The following is a 20780-nucleotide window of genomic DNA, read 5'->3' on the forward strand; positions in this document are numbered from 1 at the left end:
AAAAAAGAGAAAATTTCAAACAGTGCCTTACAAATGTTAACTCTAGTGGCTTTTTAAAGAAAGTACCTGGGTATGTACTAATATATGTAATATTTTAAACAATTAAAAAAAAATGAAGGAAGAGGCATTTGTGAAAAAGACTGGGATCGGGCCTAAACGGGCAGTCAGACATCCCTCTCACAATCCAGGACTGCTGGCTCCCAACTGCTCGCCTGCCTGCCTTCCTGATTGCCCCTAACCGCTTCTGCCTGCCAGCCTGATCACCCCCTAACACCTCCCCTGCCAGCCTGATTGATGCCTAACTGCTCCCCTGCCAGCCTGTTTGCCCCTAACTGCCCTCCCCTGCAGGCCTGGTCACCCCTAACTGCCCTCCCCTGCAGGCCTGGTCACCCCTAACTGCCCTCCCCTGCAGGCCTGCCCCCCCCCCAACTGCTCTCCCCTGCAGGCCTGGGTTCCCCGCAACTGCCCTTCCCTGTAGGCCCGGTCACCCTCAACTTCCCTCCTCTGCCAGCCTGGTCACCCCTAACTGCCCTCCCCTGCAGGCTTGATTGCCCCCAACTGCCCTCCCTTGCAGGCCTGGTCCCCCTCAACTGCCTTCCCCTGCTGGCCATCTTGTGTCCACATGGGGGCAGCCATCTTTGACCACATGGGGGCAGCAATCTTGTGTGTTGGAGTGATGGTCAATCTGCATATTACTCTTATTAGATAGGATAGAGGCCTGGTGCATGGGTGGGGGCCAGCTGGTTTGCCCTGAAGGGTGTCCCGGATCAGGGTGGGGGTTCCCTTGGGAAGTGGGGCGGCCTGGGCGAGGGGCCTGTGGTGGTTTGCAGGCCAGCCATGCCCCCTGGCGACCCAAGCAGAGGCCCTGGTATCTGGGATTTATTTATCTTCTACAATTGAAACTTTGTAGCCTGGAGCGGAGCCAAGCCTTCTGCTCGCTCTTTGGCAGCAGCCACTTCTGTTGGGATTTATTTATCTTCTATAATTGAAACTTTGTAGCCTTAAGCGGAGGCCAAGGCAGGCCAGGGCTCCAGAAGCTTGGCTTCCTCCATCGCCGGGGGCAACCCTAGCCTCCTGCTCTCTCCAGCTCCGTGGCTGCCGCCATTTTTGTTGGGATTTATTTATCTTCTATAATTGAAACTTCGTAGCCTGGAGTGCAGGCCTGGGCCGGCCAGGGTGTGCAGAAAGCTTGGCTTCCTCCATCGCCGGGGAAACCCAAGCCTCCCTCCTGCTCTCTCTGTGGCCACAGCCATCTTGGTTGGGTTAAATGCATACTCACTCCTGACTGGCTTGTGGGCGTGGCTCATGGGTGTAGCGGAGTGGTTAATTTGCATATTACTCTTTTATTAGATAGGATAGAGTTGGGGTCATACCTTGAGATGGAGTTAGGTTCAAAAGTCATCAAGAAAGACAATAATTGAGTTGTCAAATTAATCCTTGAGCAACCCTCTAACTACCCATCAATTGGCCTAAATATAATTTTGTGTTTATATATATCTTATGCATACATATGTATTTTTGTTATAATCCTATGTATGTATGTATGTATAAATATACCATTTAAAGACACACACACACAAAAAGTACCTGTGGATATGCTTCACCAGAGGAGGGGTACAGAACGATGGAGGAGGAAGACACAGGGCCCAGGAATTGGGTGCTGGCCAGGGCACGGCAAAGGGGCCAGGAGACGTGCTCTGCAGCACTCCAGCCTCCCTGCCCCTGGGATGGAGGCAAGTGTCCAGTAAAAAGAGGAACGGTCAGACCCAGCAGGGGGAGAATTAGCACAGAAAACTAAGCAAATGAAAAAAACAGGGTGATTATTAATTCCATGAAAAACAAAAAGGGACTCAAAAAGTAATTTAATTATAGCCCAATTCTTGGTTCACAGTGAATAACTTCCACATAATAATATAAATTATAATCCAAACTGAATATCGATTTACCTACAAACTGGAAAGACAAGGAAGGGATGGTGTCCCTCATCTGTTAGGACAAGGAGCCAACAGACAGTGTCTGAGATTGACAAATCGAGCAAGACCAGGGTAAGCATGTTACAAAATAAACAGCTAAGATAACTTAAGATGATTAGCAGGGAGCAGCACCAGGGGTGGGGAGATGCTCTTTTCTTCTTATGGTCGAATCCATAGTACTAAGTAGGTCCATGTTTCTAGATAAATATTTTTTTACAGGCACCAACTCTCCTCCTCCTTAATGTACACAATTTCCTGTTGTCCTAACTAGTGAGGCCCTGGGTCCTGTGCACTGCTTCTTGCTTCATTTACACTGTCCACATCACCGCAGTTCATGTTTTTAGTGACAGCACATGGTAGTCCATCATATAAACTCACGTTAGTTGCTGGGCATAGGAGCAGTTTCTCCGCTTGCATCATGAATAGCTATGAAGAGAACCCAGAGCAGGCCTTTTTTGTTCCGAGTTCACACAGTTCATCACTTGACTGGGGCGAAGGGGACTGTAAGGTCACCTGGTTCAACACAGCCACCTGAGCAGTGACAGCCCAGCCCCGAGGACACAGCGCCAGTGACAAGGGGCTGTACCTTCTAGGGCAGGCCCTTCCTTGTTGGATAAGCTCCCTGAGAAAGCTCTTCAGGTTAAGCTGAGTCTCTGACTGACAGTGACCCTGCTGTGCCACCAACGCCCTCTTCCTGTCTGTCCATTTCCAGGTGAAACCTCCTGCTTGTTCCCCCTGCGCATCAGTTGCTTTGATAGAGAACCCTTCACCGTCCTCTCCCAATTGGCCCATGTCTGCGAGTGGTCGGACTGAACAGAGAAGAGGGGGATGGGCTCTTTTTTGTTTAGACCCCTTGCTTCTCTTAACCATTTGTACGCCATAAGCATCTATAGACGCAAGTGGCGGACCTTTTTTAATTAAATTCAAAATATCGTGGCAGTTAACTGGTTAATCTAGCCTCAGAATGCATTCCTCAGGGGGAATGGGGTGGCTGTGGCTGTCACCCCAGTCCCTCACTGTGTCTTGGGCACAGAGGCTGTTGCCTGGCAGTGGCAGTCAGCTTGGGGCCCTTGGCCTCAGGGCAAAGGCTCTGCAGTTATTCCTGCCAAGTACCCCCTTTTCTGGCGCCTACTCACTTCCTCTAGAGGGGCTGCCAAGCTCATAGGATTTTAGAGCAGAATCGGTCAAACTGCCTCATTTTACACAAGGGGAAACTAAGGTCCCCAGGGATTGGGTTACAACCCTGAGCTGTCGCCACACATCGGGCTGCTCCTGCTCAGAGAGGGGAGAGGGGAAGATGTAGGTCCTCTGGGAGTGGGGCTCCTGGCTCAGGAGTGGCCCCCCAGAATGTTGAGAGGTGGCCAGGCAGACTGGCCAGGGCTGTGAGGCACCGAGGCCCGGGACTGTGGGTCTCTGGTTCTTGTGGGCTAAACATGTGCCTTTGTTCAGCCTCTGACTCACTCAAGCCTCTTGTCCATACCTTTCCAGCGAATTCCCTCACACTATGGCCGCTGCCAGGTGAACTTTCCACTCACATGGCTGCTCTGGGCTCCAGGGCATAGAAACGCATCTTGATTGGCAGTTCTGGGCTTCTGCCTCCTTGCCACCTCCCCAGAGCCCCAGAACTGCCCCTCTCTGCTCTGTCCACCTGAGCCTTCCTCTCCTGGGTGTACATTCTGGACCCAAGCATCCCATCAGGAGCAGTGCCTGTGTGGTCTTCAGGAACGTGGTTGGGGCTGGGGCCACGAGCTCCCTGCACGGGCACCCTCTGCCCTCTGCATGGAGCATCACAGGCCTGAGACCTTGACTGAGCCCAAGATTTCAGAAAAGCCCCCTGTGGGGAGGCAGCTATACTCTGGGCCCCTGAAGAGAAAGAAGGGGCCCCTGCTCAGCTCATGAGGGGAAATCAGAGCATGTGTTTTGCTTTAAGCTGAACTGGCAGCAGCCAAGCTTCTGGAACCCCAGGGAGCAACAGCGGGTCCAGTCTCACCCAATAAAGCCTCTGATTGCCCCAGGCCAGGCCCCAGCCAACTCTGGCTGGGCCAGCAGCAGCAATGAGCACTGTGCCTAAGGGGAGCCGCAAAGGAGAAGGCGGGCCGTGCCCCTCATCTCACCTTGACTGCTTCAGAGCTTCCTCTGGGCTTGGATGGGATTTCTGGAGGAAACTGGGGAGGACGGAGAAGCAGCAGGAGCCCAGGGAGCCGGTGCCTGCACCTTCCTGAGAAGAGAGGCGCTGAACCTCCTGGGTACTCACTGACCTGCTGCTAGAGGTCACCCAGCGGTCGGATGGTGAGCACGGGGAGCTTAGGAGGGGAGAGGGAAGCTGTCGCCCAGCACCTGCTGTGCGGGGAGCAGGCTGGGCCACTGCCTCTGCCCAGCTCAGTGAAAGGGGCTGGATCTTCCTGGTCCCAATTCCGCAGGGACTTTAACACCAGCCCAGGGGTCAGGCAGCTGCCAGCCCCTCGCTCACAGGCATGTTGATATGGGCACTCAGCAGGGGTGCACTCTGGCCTTCTCGAAGCACTAGCACCTGTGGAGGAGGTACTCGTGGCAGTAGGGTCATGCCCCCTGGAGCCCTTCCCCCCTGCTCGGCCAAGCCTGGCTTGGTCTGCACTGGCCCTAATGACAGGCCACCAGGACTCTGTCCAAAGGGCTGGGGAGGCTGGAAGGCCTCTCCTGTGCAGACACCCACCCCCACCCGGCAGCCACCTGGGGACCTTGTCCACACGCACTCCCACTGTCCTCCCCAAGCAGTACCAATGGTGACCTACCTTGATAATGTCTGAGATGCCCTTGTCACTGAGACTCTCCACAAAGGTCTCCAGGGGGTAGCTGAGCCCTGGCACCAACAAGGGAACCTAAGTTTGGGGACAAAGACGTTAGGAAACCAGCCCTCATGCCGGGGGAAACCAGGACCTTCACTCCTTGAGGCAGACAGGCTCCCATAGCTGCTGCAGAACCAACAGGCTCTGGGAGAGGCACAGGGGGGCCCTGCATGGCTGTTCTCCCAGCACCGGCTGCACGGCTCTGAGACCCCTCGCAGGCTGGGGGTAGGGCAGCTGAAGCAGGTCTTGGGTGCTCTCCCCGGAGGCCCCTGTTGTGCCCTCGCCTAACCTGTGGCTGCAGCCCCCTGCCAGCCCTCACCTCCGACCGGGTGGACGCTCCGTGGGCATTTAATCAGTCCCCCTCCCCCACCTTTCCATGTCTCAGGAGGCTGTCAAGTACCTTGAAGAAGGCCCTGGGCAGGGCGTAGAGCGCCTCGTTGTACAGGAAGCAGATCAGCAGCCCCAGGATGGGTCGGGCTGTCGAGGTGTTCTGCAGGTGAAGCGTGAGCTTAAAGGTGGGGCCCAGGCCTTGAACCTATGGAGAGGGTGGAGTGGGTAGACCTAGTGGCCTTGGGCGTGGAACACGATGTGCCCTGGCCCTGCTTCCTCATCAGTGTCCTCAAGTCACCCTCCTCCAACTGTTTTAGCTCACTGTCCATCTGCCTCTCAAAATGCCCAGAAGGTTGGCTCCAGTGGGTACAGGAATCGGCCAAGGCCCAGGGCCGGGAAGAGGTTTGATAGAGGCCACTCGGCAGGTTGGTCAGAGGCAGAGCTGGCCGCGGGATACAAGTCCCAGCTCCTACCTGTGTCCTCACCACTGCCCCTGACCCTCTTCTAGAGCTTGGCCCACCTCCCCTCTCGTCCTGTGGTGGCCGAAATGATTTCATTTTCCTCCCTCTTACCCTCGGTTGCTCTGTAGCTTCTTCCTCTATCTATCCACTTCCTTTAGGGAAAGAGAAACCAGAAAGCCAGTTGGGACAGATGGCACACCTCAGGGACCTATTGAGAGCTGGTTGGAGCCCTGATGACCTTAAGGCCCCTTGTATCTGGGTGTGTGGGCTCCTCCTCCTGGGCCTGTGCAAGCCTCAGGCAGTCCTAACACCTGGGGCTGCTGCAGTTGCTGAAATGAACAGCTTTCTCCCCTGTACACAGCGGGAAGAGTCCTCCAGGCTCCTGGGAAGAAACATCCCAAAGCGAGGACTTGTGTGCCCTGCCCCAAGCCTGGGGCTTGTCTGAGCACAACTTGGAATGAGGGAGCTGGAGGGTGTGTCCCTGTGTGGCCAGCCGCGGGGCAGAGGCGGCACAGGAGAGAGAAGGTGAGCACGCTCTCACAAAGCAGACATGAGACTTGGTCCCTGGGCTTGTGGGAAGGTGAGAAGGGGGCACGGGGCCTCGTTGACTTGGAATTGGCTCTGGGGCTGCAGGGTTCCCACCCACCCCTGATCTCTGCCCCTCTGGCTCTGAAGCTGCTGACTTCCCCCGACACCTGGGCACTCACCACAGCGTGTAGCTTGAGTGGCTCCCGGGCTGTCGCAGACACGGGGCTCAGGCTGGACTCGAGGGCCTGCACGTAGGCACGGGCGGCCCGGAGGCGCAGCAGGTAGAGGTCAGTCTGGAAGGTCCGGTGCATGGCTGAGGAGAGACACACAGGGCTGACGCTGGAGGTGGGGAGGGGAGGCGGGGTGGGTGCAGGGGGCGGGGAGAGTGCAAGACGAAGGTACAGTGGGCAGGGTCTGCAGAGGCTGGGAATGTGGGAAAAAGGAGGGCCAAGGGCCGAAACTGGTGTGGATCAGTGGATAGAGCGGACTGAAGGGTCCCGAGTTCGATTCCGGTCGAGGGCATGTGCCTTGGTTGCGGGCACATCCCCAGTGGGAGGTGTGCAGGAGGCAGCTGATCGATGTTTCTCTCTCATCGATGTTTCTAGCTCTCTATCCCTCTCCCTTCCTCTCTGTAAGATATCAATAAAATATGTTCAAAAAAAAAAAAAAAAAAGAGGGCTAAGGTCCAACACTCCAGCCTTCTGATGACACTGGATGCTGGACTACTCCCTGCTTCCTCTTCCTGGTCCTACCACCTCGCTGCCCGCACAATCTCAGGGTCCTTTGCTGGCTGTTTCTATTCCATCATAAGCACTGGTGTTCCCTTGAGTCTTGTCCTTGGTCCTCTTCTTCTCCTCTGTCTTTTTCCCGCGGACAATCCATGTCTTGCCCTAGCCGTGACCACCCCAAAGAGGAACAGCTGTTGGTGAGGGACTCGTGACTGCTGGGTCTTCGGTGCCCACCTCAGGGCCTGGCCCATGTCCACACTTGATAGGGCGTCTCCAGCAGCTCAGCAGCTGGGGCAGCCTCCTGTTTCTAACTGCCTAATGGTCACCTGCACCTGGACGCACCATCAACACCTCAAATTCAATGATGCAGACACCAAGCTTGTTTCCCTACCTCCGCCATGGCAGCCCCATCCCTCAAGTCACCTAGGTGCACCCCTCCCATCTAGTCATTTGTCAAGATCGATGACTCGGCCTCAAAGCCATCTCCAGAGCCCACCCGCCGCTGCACTCCTGTGGTCTCTCCAGATTTAGCACTTGGTCTGCCAGTCTGTCCTTGACTTTGAGGTGCTTTTTTGCCATTCACAAGTTTTACATCTTTATGTTATCTCATCTATTAATCTTTCCTTTTCCTTTAGTACTTTAACAGTTTTGTTTTTAATTTACCCAGAATATTGTGTTTGCTATGAGGTAGAGTTCTAAATTTTTTTCTAGAACAAGTTGTTCTAATTGCGTTTTGCGAACAGTCTCTTCTTTCCCCACTAATTTGAAACAATGCTTTTAACATACACTAACTTTCCACATAAACAAGGAGGGGCCTGTTTCTGGACTTCCTAAATGTGCCATTGATCTGTATCAATTCCCCTATTGATATCACAGCTGTGAATTCCTACAGATTCAGTCCATTCCAAGTGATAGGCTAAGTCCCCTCATTCCTATTGCCTCCAAATTTCTCAGATTTACTGTTAGCATCATTTGGTCAGGTCCTCAAAATAAATCCCAGTGGGGCTGCGCTGTTACTTTGCTAGGTTTCTAGATTAATTCTGGAAGCTGTTCATTAATCCACAGCATTACCTTAGGTCTTGCCACCCTGAGACTTGGGAAATCTCATCATTTCAGGCGGCCTCTTATGTTCCTGAGAGCAGTTTTATAATCTCCTTCATTGGATTTTGTACGTCTTCTTGTTCAGTTTGTTTCTAGAGATTTCCTTGTCATTGTGGATGGAAACTTTCCATCGTATTTTCTAACTGGTTATTGTTGGTATACACAAAAGCTATTGATTTCTGAGTATTTTACACTTGGTCACCTTTGAGAACTTCCTAATTATTTCTTTAAAATACCAATTGCTTTTCTTGGGCTCTCTAGGCACAACAGCCTGTTAGTTATTTTCTTTATCCTCTAATTTACCTTTAAACTGCAAGCCAGATCCCTTTTTAAGACAGAGCTGGTTGAGTTACTGTATTTTTCTGCTTCACATCTTTCCCAGCTCCCACTAACTAATTTAAAAACATCTTAGCTTTGCGTTCCAGGCCCTTTCGAAGCAGGCTCTGACCGCCTTTCCAGCCTCCCCTCTGGCCACTCGGCCTCCCTGCACCACACCCACAGCTCCCTGGCTGATGCTGCTTGAATTCAGGTAGGGCCCTGTGCCCCTGCCCAGCCTCTGCCTAAATCGCCCTTCCCTATCCCTCTGGCTGGTGGGCTTGTAATCCTCTTTCAGGGTGAAGTCCAACGTCACCTCTCTCTGAAGCCTGTCCCAGTCTCCCAGGCCCTGCATTCCGATCTCTCAGTAGCCCTTTGCAAAGACCGTTTCTGCCGTGGTCCATGCAACAAGAAGTTAGCAGGAGACGGCGCTCCTCAGGTAGGGACTGACTCAAGGCACCCGGCATAACCATAGGTACTGAATGAATGAGGAGGAAAAACTAAATAGGAAAAGGAAGAACCTTGGTCAAATTCTACTTCTTTCACAAGAATTCCTACACCTAGCCCTAGCCAGTTTGGCTCGGTGGATAGAGCATCAGCCCGCGGACCAGAGGGTCCCGGGTTCAAATCCGGCCAAGGGCACGTACCTCAGTTGCAGGCTCCTCCCCAGCCCGGGCCCTTGTCTGGGCTAGTACAGGAGTCAACCAATCGACGTGTTTCTCTCACATCCATATTTCTCTCTGTCTTTCCCTCTCTCTTCTACTCTCTCTAAAAATCAATGGAAAAATACCCTTGGGTGAGGATTAAACAAACAAAAAAAAGAATTCCTGCATCTAGTGAAAACTCCCGCTGAATGCCAAGGGCTCCTGCCCTCACCCACAGCACCTTCCACCTGAGGTAGTTCTTTGTAGGCAGGGTGGCCTCCTAGGCTGTCCTGGGCTACAGGAGGCACAAGCTTGCACAGCCACCCAGATCTCCTCCCACTGCTTGGGGCCCCCAGGCCGCATTCACCCAGCTCTCACTGCCTCAGAGCAGCAGAGGACGAGGAAGAGCGTAGCCTGAGTCTCACCGGTGCCGGCCTCCCGCTCTCGCAGCGTCTGGTCCACATAAAGCCGAGTCTTTCGGGGCACGCTGAGTTTTGTGGCCTGGGCTGGTGGGGGGCCCAGCTCACCTCCCCCTTCCACAAACACTGCTGTGCGCTTCAGGATCTTGATAATCAGGCCACCACCTAGGGAAGTGGATAGCCAGAAACAGATTTGACCTCCCCAGTCACACTACATTCCAATCTCTCTTCCCCAAACAATCCGCCTCATTTCTGTACGTATCTGCCTTGCTGCTGAGACTCTGAATTTCTGGAAGGAATGAAGTCTGTCTAAATACCCTCCTACCATTAGTTATTTCATTCGTTTCAGTTATTTGTGGAGCACTCTGATGTTCCTGGCGTGGTAGGCGCTGGGGATGCTGGGTGAACTGGAGACACAATCCAGCCAAGGGTTTGGCCCTGAGGTCACCATGTCAAACCGCTGATAAGCTGTCCCCTGTGTCTGCCAGCCTTGCTTTCCACACCCACGTCCTCCCGTGCCTCACGTCCACCTTCTCTCTTTCCCAGGATCTGGCCTGTTCCCTTCACTCCCAACTCGAACCCCCTTGCCAGGTCCGACGCCCCTCACCTCGCGTAGTCATGATGAGGGTGTTATCTTCCCGCCCGAAGCGGCCAAAGCAAAGGCTGGTCACTGCATCCTACGGTGCAGACACTCGAGTTTATTTAGGAAAACATTGTGGAGAGGAGAGCAAGACTGCGGTAGAGGGGTAAGGTTGGGGGACCCCAGGTGAGATGTGAGGCGAGGCCTGGGGCAATGCTGCCCCTGAAATAGCTCCTCTATTCTAATCTCCCTCCAACCTCTCTGCCACGGCTATAGTTCCAGACTCAACATCCCTGGCTTGTGGGGTCAGCTTCCTAAGAGGCTTCCCAGACCAGTCTTTCTCCCCGTCTGTCCTTCACAGCTGCCTCTCAAAACCAACATGATCGTGTTGATTCTCTTCTAGAAAACCTCCAATGGCTCTTGTTCTCCCTGTCCCCCTTCCACAGTGACTCTAGCCCACCTTTTCTGTCAATTCTTTACTCTTTACCTTCTCCCAACCCACGCAACACTTGCCCTCAAATTTTCTATTGTGGCATCGGACACTTGACACATTCATACACACAAAAGTTTCACTTGTGATACACACTGAATTTTATGTTGCTGGTTGTGACCCATTAAATTGATTTAATGACTCACAACTCAGTGTTTGAAAAACTCTGGTCCAAGCTACCTGGATTCCCTAATCAAGAGTACTCGCGCCTCTCATCCTTTTTTCATGCTGTTCCATCTGGAATGTTCTTCCATTCACCCACTTGGCAAGCTGCTTTGAAGCCCAGTTGAACTATCACTTGCTGTACAAAGCGTCCCTGAGTTCCATCCCCATTTATCTACTCTGACACTCAGCCCACTCTGCTTTTTCAGCACTTGGCTTCTGTCTGCCTTATTCGAATCAGCTGTGTCTTTGGCTGGCTGTCACCTTGGATATTAAGCTCCCTGAAGGCAAGGGTTTAGCATTGTTTTATGCCCCTCAATACAATGAGTTGTGCATATGAAGTGCTCAAGAAATGTTTGTGAACAAATGTTTTTGAAATGCATTAAAGGTCAAGGGCAGTGGATGGAGTGGAATCAGGAGGTAGCTAAGCTGCCCTAGAGGTGAGAGTGAGGCAAGGAGTCAGGGCTCACCGGGGTGCGGATGACGTTGAGCAGGGTCTTGTCATGGTAAATGCGGACCTCTCCATTGGCTAGCCCAGCCATGACGGCCTGCAGGCCCCGGGACTGCTGCTCCAGGAGGTTCATGGTCAGGATGGCTGCAGGCATCTGCACCGTCCACAGCCTCTTACCCTGGGAGGGAATAGCCAGGTGTCTGCAGGGGTCTTGGGGGTTAGAATGGAAAGAGGGGGTGGCTAGAATTGCTGGGAAGGGGATGCCAAAAGGGCTCGCCTGGTAAGGGGGACCTGGGAGACATGCGTGGAGGGGTGGGGGTGGGGTGCTTGCCCGGAGGCCATACCTTGTGGGTGAAGCCATGCAGGCTGTCTTGGTTGCTGCCCACCACCAGGACCTTGTGGACCCGGACAAGCCCCACAGGCTGGGCACTCAGCTCGATGCAGTACTTGGGGCACTTGGAGTCTCTGTGGAGTAAAGAGACTCTACCAGCCCAGAGAAACGCTCTCTCCCTCCCTGGCTTACCCTCCTCTTTTAAGCCCCATAGACTATCCTGGAAGGAACCTTGGCCCCAAAGCAGAGGACTATGGTATTCTTTCCACCTGTACCTCTTAATAGCTGTGTGACCTTGAGGAACATGAAGCGTGTCCTCCTTCTTGGCCTCCCTCCTACCTTCACTACAGTGATCTGTGTGATAACCTGGCAGTTGGCCATTTACAGTGAGTGGAGCCAGATGTAGTGCGAGTGGACTTTGGCACTTCAGTAATTTATCAGAACAGCACGGAGCTGGTGTGTAATTGCACAGCTTCCATGTCCTGGCCTCTGAATCTGTTTCTGTCTCTTTTTAAAATATATTGTTATTGATCCCAGAGAGGAAGAGAGAGAAACATCAATGATGAGAGAGAATCATTGATCAGCTGCCTTCCGCATGCCTCTACTGGGGATCAAGCCTACAAACCCGGGCATGTGCCTTTGACTGGAATTGAACCTGGGACCCTTCAGTCCACAGGCTGACACTCTATCCACTTAGCCAACCCAGCTAGGGCTGTTTCTCTTACCCAGAAAGTAGGGGTAGTTCCTGCCTACCCACCACAGGTTATGGCCCATTTTCTTCATCATCGAGTCTGGGCCAACGTCATGTCCCAGCTGAGACCCTCCCTCCGGTCCCTGGGCCTCCTGCCAATCTACCCTCCACCCTGTAGAGTAATCTTTTAAATGTGTAAGTGGATCATGTCATTCTTCTGAGTAACATCCCATAGCAGATTTCCACTAGACTTCAGATAAAATCCAAAATCTTCACCACATCCTAATGGGTCCTGCATGAGCCAACTTGGTCTTCATGTCGTTTCTGCCCACCCTCCTCCTTGCTCACCACGCTTGAGCAGCACATGCCAGTGTCCTCCCCACCTGAGTTTGCTTAGGTTCTCTCTGCCCACAACACTCTTTCTGTACTTTGGGAAAAACTGGTCCCTTCTTCACCTTCACGTCATTCCCCCAGACAGGCATTTGCTGATCACCTTGACCCCATTGTTTATCCTATGGTTTGTTGACTTTAATATCTGTCTTCCCATAAGGGCAGGAACTATGTTCATTTTATTCATCAATACCCTATATAATGCTTAAGTAGGTGCTCAAAAACATCTCTCAATTAAAAAAATGAATGTTGTAAGGAATATCAAACTACCGCACTGAAAAGTGTCACATACCTATAAAACAATATAACAAATATGAGACCCTTTTTATTTCTTCCAATTTCTGATTGCATTGCTTATGTGCTACAGCCACCCAGGTGGTCTCTCACTTCGCCAACCCCCATCACACAAGCCTCCAGATACCCCCTGTGCTCCTGGGTTCAGCCTCCTATGTGCACGTCTCAGCTCTTTCCATTCCCAAATTCCAGCCCAAGCCCCTGCGCATCTTGCAAACCCCAGAAACCGCCAGGTATGAGATGTTCTTTCTGGCCCCAGAGACCACGTGTGGCTACCTTCTCAGGATGTAGATGTTCCCATTGCGGCAGGCAGCGGCAAGCCGGAACTCTACATCGAACTGGCCAGAAACCTCCAGGAAGACGGGGACGCTGGGTAGGTTCATCTGCGAAGAAGAGGCTCAAACATCCCATTTCTCTGGAGCCCCAGTCCTTCCCTACCTCGAAGGGACCAACGCCCCTTTATCTGAAGTCCCAGCTTCCTCACTCATACCCAGCTGGTCAGTTTAAACTCGTACAATTTTTCTGGAGGGAAACTGAGCGACATATAGCACAAGCCTTTGACTAAACCAGGCCCCTTCTAGGAATGCACCCTAAGGAAATATTTACACAGCATGCAAAGACATTTGGGCAAGAATGCCTGCTGCAGTGGTGTTAATAATAGTGAAAACGGAAAACAATTTAAACCCACCATAGGTGACAGGGTAAATAAATGTTGTAAATCTATAAAATGGATACTGTGAGGCCTTTGAAAAGGAGAATGTGGTTTTATACAGATGTGGAAAGACATTGATGAGTTACTGCTACGTGAAAAGAGCAAGTCATACGATTCTGTACCACAAGGCCGTTTTTGTAAAACATATATATATGGTTATATATCTATGTCTAAATATGAAAATGTCAGGAAAGACATATGATGAAACTTTAATAGTAAATGTCTGTGAGTGGTGGGATTTCTTTATATATTTTTTTCTTTATGCTTATCTATATTTTATAATTTTTCTACAATGAACATGTATTACAAGAACTGGGAGCAGGAGATGTGGGGGAACAGAGGGAGGGAATGCAGCCTGGGCCTCAGGCGTGCCGTGTCAGGCCCCACACTGACCGTGGCCAAAGTGGTGAAGGCCTCCGGGTCCAGCACCAGGAGCTCCTTGTTCTCAGTGCCCAGCACCAAGCATGACACAGCATCCTCGTCAGCCAGGTTCTTCTTTAAGGTGGTCATGGTGGTGATGACTGTCTGCAGAAGGACTCCAGGGGTCACCCCGGGATCCCCACACACCATTGCCCCCATACACCCCCAAGACACCACAGGAGGGAAGAAAGAGGGTAAAACAGGAGGAAGAATATCAGAGAGGCAAAAGAAGATTTATGTACAAAGGTGTTTATTGCAACAAACCTAACTTTCTAACAAAAGAGGATTGTCTAAGTCAATTATGAACTATCCATATGATCCTAAACCAGTGGTCGGCAAACTCATTAGTCAACAGAGCGGCAAACCGCGGCTCGCGAGCTGCATGTGGCTCGCGAGCCGCAGTTTGCTGACCACTGTCCTAAACCATGCAGTCATTTAAAAAAATCACATTTTAATAGACGATTCAAAATAGGGAGAGTACTTCTAATGTATTAAGAGAAAAAATAGGTAAAAAGTTACATCAGTATATAATCCCAGTTTTTAAAAATGTATGAATAGAAAAACGTGCTGAAAGACTAAACCCTTAAACACTAACACTGGTTGTCTCTGGACAACAAGCTCACGGGTCCTATTTAATTTCTTCAGTGTGCTTTTCTGTAATTTCTGCAGTGGGCACATGTTCTTTTTGTAATTGTGATCGGAGAGAAAACAAAAGAGAAGGGGATGACCCCCTTTGTAGGAATTTCTCCTATGGAAATATTTTAGCAGGACCAAATGTTTCTTTGAATAAAGCTGCTCATTGCGTGATCATCTTTAAGATTAAAAGCTGAGTGGAAGGAGAAAGGTTACAGAAGTATGGAACTTAGTGGTTCCCAATCATGTAACCATGACACCCTTAGAAAGATTGCCCTCTGCCCCAAAGCTGCATCTTTTGAGCAACAATGCACTTGCTGATTTTAGAAGTACTCAAAGATATTGACAACTGTGGATCTGAGCTGCTGACCAGCAGGGGAGAACATGCTTCTCACAGAATCGGTCTAAGACTAGCCAACGGCTGAGGACTGTGTTCATCAACATGTTTGGCTCAAGTGACCTCATGGCTCCCATGAGGCTTTCTAAAATGCAGGGAACAGCTCTGGGAGTCTGTCCCTGGACTAAGGGTCAGCCTCTAGGTCAGGAACCAATAGAGTTAATCAGAGAATAGGTTCATCAATAAAGCAATTAAAAGTGTAACTAACAAAAAAACTATGAAGTGAATAAAAGGGACACATTTCTTGTCCAATGACTTGCATGTGACTAGTTATATAAACACAGAATGACATAATGAAAAATCAATTAAATAATCCAGGGGCCACTAAAACCATAGTTCTTAAATTATTTAGTTCAAAATATGTTATGTTACTCAAGGGAAGCAGGATGTAAAAGTGTATTTATGAAGGAAATGTACCAAAACAAGAAGAGCAAGTACCTCAGGTGGTGAGATTATTGTCATTTCTATTTCTCCTTTATACTTTTCTTTATTTTCCAAATTTTCTCTAATGAGAATATATTACCTTTACCCTCAAGACAATGAAAGCTCTATAAAGTCATAGAACTATAGATCAAGCCAAAGCTGTCACTTAACTGGAAATGCAGAAGGCCCTGCAGCTTTGTGACCATATCTATGTGGCAGGATTGGAAGGGAACCCGCAAAGTGAAACTAGTCAGGTCTGGTTGTAGAATTTACCACTGATGTTAGGTGGTTTTAAAAAAATTATCCGTATTTTTAATGGAGAAATGAAGACAAGGGGCATTACCTGACGTTTGATGGCCTTGGACTTGTGCTGGTTCACAAACGCCTCCATTTCACTCAGCTCCAGCTGCAGAAACCTGGAGAACATGCAGCTGCATGCCCTGTGCCTGGCTATCCTCCACAGGCCACTCAGCCGCTCCCTTCCCCCCGAGCTTCCGGAGCCCAGGCCCTCAGAGGGCCCTTACCTGAGCGACTGTACAGACAAAGGCACCTCTGCCTTCTCCCTGCAAAGAGAAGGGCAATCATGGCAGGTTTAGTTGAGGAACAGAGCCCTGGGGTTAGACCAAGAGCTCTGGGATGAAAGCGTCGGAGAGGAGGGCAGGGTGGGAGGCGAATGAAGGGGAGGGGGGCTCTCACCGGATGCCTTCCAGCATCTCCTTCAGGGTCAAGGGGTCGATCCGGTCCTATAACAGCATAGGAAGAAGGTAAAGCCTGTGCACTCCAGAGCCAGGCAGAGAAGGAGGATGCCCCAGTGGCTGCCATCTTTGCCTTCTTGTTCCCATCCCCCACATCACTTTACCTCTTTGGCTTGGTTCCAAAGATCTTCTTCCAGGGGGTTTGCAGGCAACTGGGGCAGGCTGAACTTGAAGTAGGGCCTAAGATTCTTATACACATACACACAAGGGCCTGAAGCAAGTGCCAGAGCTGGTGTTCGGGGCTCATGCTGATCCTTGAGGAAGGTGGCAGCAGCGGCCGGCAGCTCAGAGAGCGGGCTTTCAGTCAGCACTCTGGGTCCTTTGAGCACCTTCAGGCAGGGCTGCTGCCCACCCGGGCCGAGGTCCCCCACCACCAGCTGTAAAGAGAGGCTGGCTTACCCCAGGCACAGAGTCTAAAGACCTTGCCACTAACCCTCTTCTTGAGCTCAGTCTTTTTGCTGGTGCATATTCATTCACTCCCACCCAACAGCAAATGCTTTTCGATAAGGCTTGCAAGCTCTGTGACCTTGGGGCCTCACTCTCAGAGACCAGCTGTGCCTAACCTTCCTGTGCCTGTTTCCCCGCCAGCAAAATAGGTATATCGATTTCATGACACCTGTAGTGAAAATCAAATGAGATAATGAATTACAGAACATGGCGAGTCCTAGTGAGGAGTAGGTGGCAGCTGATGTTTTCATTATTCATTCAGTAAATATTTCAGGGCCTGCTCCCTGCCAGGCACTATTCTAGACACTGGGACAGTGGCCAAGGTCAGTGGGGCACTGGAAACGCATGTCTGGGTTTCTGACGCCTGACTTCCAAATGGGAACAGAGCTAAGGAAGCAGAAGCAAGCACGCAGAGACCAAAACCAGGCTCTTCAGTCTGTTTTGTGTTTTGTTATTCTTTAATTCTCATCCGAGGATGTGTTTAGAGAGGAAGGAAGAGAAAAAGAGGATGAGAGAGAGAAGCACCGATTGGTCATTCCCCTACACGTGCCCCAATCTGGAATCAAACCTGCAACCTGGGTATGTGCCCTGATGGGGAATTGAACCCACAACCTTTTGGTGTACGGGATGATGCTCCAACCAACTGAGTCAGGGCCAGTCTTTTTTTTTTTTTTTTTTTTTTTAATATATATTTTATTGATTTTTTACAGAGAGGAAGGGAGAGGGATAGAGAGTTAGAAACATCGATGAGAGAGGAACATCGATCAGCTGCCTTCTGCACGCCCCCTACTGGGGATGTGCCCGCAGCCAAGGTACATGCCCTTGACCGGAATCGAACCTGGGACCCTTCAGTCCGCAGGCCGACGCTCTATCCACTGAGCCAAACCAGTCAGGGCCAGTCTTTATTTTTCACCCTCCAACCCATACTCCATGCCACTGCAGCTGCCATGCAAGCCCATTCTCCTGACGAGGCCTTCAAGGCCCCTCTGATCTAGTTCCCAACATGTTTTCCATCACCTTCCCATCCATGCTATGCTGCAGCCAGAATGGGGACTGCCACGGCACATCTGGATTCCGAGCATGAACAGTGCACCAGGAGCTACTCCAGGAATTTCATTTAATCTTCTCAGCACCATATGAGGTAGGTATTATTATTAGCCCCATGTCATAAATGAGAAAGCTGTGGCTTAGCGATATTAGGTAAATGTTCACACAGCTAGTATGTGGGAGACCTGGAACTGGAACCTAGGTCTGTCTGAATCCGAAGCCAGTGGCCTTAACTACTATTTTACATTGGCCTCAACCTCTAACTCCAAATTTACTCTTTCCAACTATGCTGTGAACTTCCAAGCCTCTGTGCCTCTGCTTGTGATACTGGGTTCCTTTCCCTTCCTCTCTTCTGTGCCTTCTTCATATACTTCATTCATCCTTCAAAACCTAGTTCACATGTTACTGCCTCCTGGTGCCTCCAGATAGATTTCATTATTCTCTCACTGATGCTCCCACAATACTTTCCGTATGTTCTACTTTAGCACCCATCATTTACCCCACAAATATTTATCAAGTACCTAATTTGTGCCGGGCACTGGGCTAGATGTTGGGCATCAACAGTAAGCAAACTGGTCATTAAAAAAGGTATCACACCAGAGCATTTAACATTTTACATTTGTTAGTGGGTCAGATTTCTCTATACGTCACTGCTGTAAACTCAACGCCAAGCACACACTAGGTGTTCAGTCTATATCTCCTCCAGACTGTATACTGATTCATTTCTGAGTTTAGTGTCTGCACAATGGCTGACACACAGTAGGGGTTCACTGTATGCTTGTTGACTTGCTGAATGCATTACATATAGAAATTTGGGGTCAAAAGGCAACAAATCCTACTGCACTTTCCATGTATCCTTGAGCTGCCCACCTAATACATGGGTTCACTGCCCATGACAAAGGTTGAGCTATACAATGGAACAAATAAATTACTTGGAATCCGACAGGCCCAGGTCTGCCACTTTCTACAAACTCAGTAAACTTAGCCTCTCTGAATCCATATTCCCATTAACAAAATTGGGACCAATAATACTTATGTATGTGAAAATGCCTCAAAGAGGGTCTAGTCCAGAAATGGATACTTAATATATGTTAATTTCCTTTCTTTAGCCCAATATATTTTTCAACCTTTAACACACACACACACACCTGTGCCTAGCCCCGACCAGTGTGGCTCAGTTGGTTGGAGCATTGTCCTGTACACTGAGGTCACAGGTTCGATCCTGATTGGGGCATGTACAGGAGGCAACCAATCAATGTTTCTCTTTCTCTCTCCCTCCCCTCCTCTCTCTAAAAAAAAAAAAGAAGTCCTGGGGTAAGAACTATATAAATTAAATTAAAAAACCTGTGCCTTTAAAATTATTTACTTATTTGTTTACATTTTATTTACTTTATGTTTATTTATTTTTAAATAAATATATTTTTAAATTTTATTTCAGAGAAGAAGGGAGAAGGAGATAGAAACATCAATGATGAGAGAGAATCATTGACTGGCTGCCTCCTGAACGCTCCCTACTGGGGATCAAGCCCACAACGCAGGCGTCTTGGCTGATGGACCAATGGGCTATCTTTATGTTTAAAATTAAATTTCAACCTTTTTATGATGGAAAAATTTCAGTCATAGATAAAAGCAGACAGACTCAGATAATGAACCCATCATCCAGCTTCAACAATTATCAGCTCATGGCTAATCTTAAAATCTATGTCCTTTTGATAAACATAAAAGTCACTTCAATTCCCTTCTACTTCCCCTCCAGATTCTAACGCCTCACATCCAACCACGGGAGGTGCCTGCCCTTCCAGCAAAGAATTAACAAAATTAAGAGGCTTTGTCTTAGTAAAATCCCCAGCAGCATTCTGTATTATGAAATCGATGGGATCTCTTCACCTTCCACATAAAGATAAAATTTAACACTAAAGGTGCTATTTCAGAGTACTCATGAATTCCACCCAGATTATGCTGAGCTTCTTTGGAGCCATCAGGAAATGTCAATTCTGGTATTCCCCCCACTCCCCGGTTCTCTCTCTGCTGGGGTGATTCCTTACCTTGTACTCCCCGTCCCCATGCAAATCTGCCAGCGCTGGAAAACACAGAAGAGCCATAAGCCAGGGTATCCGCCCAGAGGCTTCACTACAGAACCGTTATCTGACAGCGCCATCTCCCCAGAACCCGGGATAGCAGGCTCCAGAGACTCACCCAGGCAGGCGGAGAAGGTGTGGATGTTGGCCAGGGGGTCGTAGTGCGCATCCAGCCATTTCGAACTGGCCTCGTTGCTGGGAGAGGAGGGAGAGAGTTGGAGGGTGAGTACCCTGGGAGGGAGCTGGTCTCTGAGAGTGAGGTGTGTGGGGAGCCCTGAACTGGGGGTCCAAGTCCAGGCTCCACCACTGACCGAGAGAGAGAGAGAGAGAGAGAGAGAGAGAGAGAGAGAGAGAGAGAGAGAGAGAGAGAGAGAGAGAGAGAGAGAGAGAAGAGAGAGAGAGAGAGAGGGGGGGGGGGGAACACTGCTTGGGCCTCAGTTTCCCTAGCTGTTCAAGAACATCAGGAGCCAGATCCCGGGGGCACCCTCTTCACATTGTAGGAAAAGAGGACGCAAGGACTGTGGCCTTCACCTCTCAGCTTTGCCGCTATCGAAATCCGACGGAGACGCAGCAGCCATCTTCGCAGGCGTCGCCCTGGCAACCGGCTCTGGCCAGCCGCCGTGCAACAGCCAAGCGCTCCGGGTTCCGGAAAGCTCGCGTACAAACGTTCCGGCAGCGCAACTTTCCGGCCCGAGCCTGAGAAGCCATGCGGGATGTGCTTGCTGGCTTCTTTGCTGGGCTTCCGGCGGCTAAAGCGCAATCCCTCATCCCAGCTCATAGGATTTATCTTTGCTCCTTCCCAGCCGCAGCATCTGGGCGCTGTCACCCCTGGGTGAGCGGCAGGGCGCTTTGGCTTCAAGCCTGGAGTGAAGCCCTTCCAGGGTTTCTGAGCAGCAAAAGTAACCGGTCCCCTCAAGTTGAAAAGGACCACATCCTTTCTTCCCGCCCAAAAGGTCCAGGCTCAGAAAACAAAGCACAAGCCTCAAGAGATTAAATCCTAAGATTCTGACTGAGGTTGCGGGTTTCTAGTTTTCAGACTCCCAGAATATTTCAAAATACAAGAAATGCTGCCCTAGCTGGTTTGGCTCAGTGGATAGAGTGTTGGCCTGCGGACTGAAGGGTCCGGGGTTCGATTCCGGTCAAGGGCATGTACCT

General features: G+C 50.4%; 1 protein-coding gene across 1 annotated transcript; it reads right to left on the bottom strand.

The window, feature by feature from the left end:
• Positions 1–1845: 1845 nt before the first annotated feature.
• Positions 1846–20246, bottom strand: BBS1 (Bardet-Biedl syndrome 1). Its single transcript, XM_080641006.1, has 17 exons — positions 20157–20246; positions 19744–19820; positions 19593–19627; positions 16158–16430; positions 15995–16041; positions 15823–15861; positions 15642–15714; positions 13819–13950; positions 12990–13096; positions 11352–11472; positions 11027–11185; positions 9932–10001; positions 9331–9489; positions 6297–6430; positions 5199–5333; positions 4745–4831; positions 1846–4503 (listed from the first exon to the last, which is right to left on the bottom strand). Exons 1-17 carry the CDS (start codon positions 20201–20203, stop codon positions 4417–4419), a joined length of 1782 nt encoding a protein of 593 aa, XP_080497132.1. The 5' UTR covers positions 20204–20246; the 3' UTR covers positions 1846–4416.
• Between the last annotated feature and the right edge of the window lie 534 nt (positions 20247–20780).

This window comes from Plecotus auritus, assembly GCF_963455305.1.
Source record: "Plecotus auritus genome assembly, chromosome: 9".
Taxonomy (NCBI): Eukaryota; Metazoa; Chordata; class Mammalia; order Chiroptera; family Vespertilionidae; genus Plecotus; species Plecotus auritus.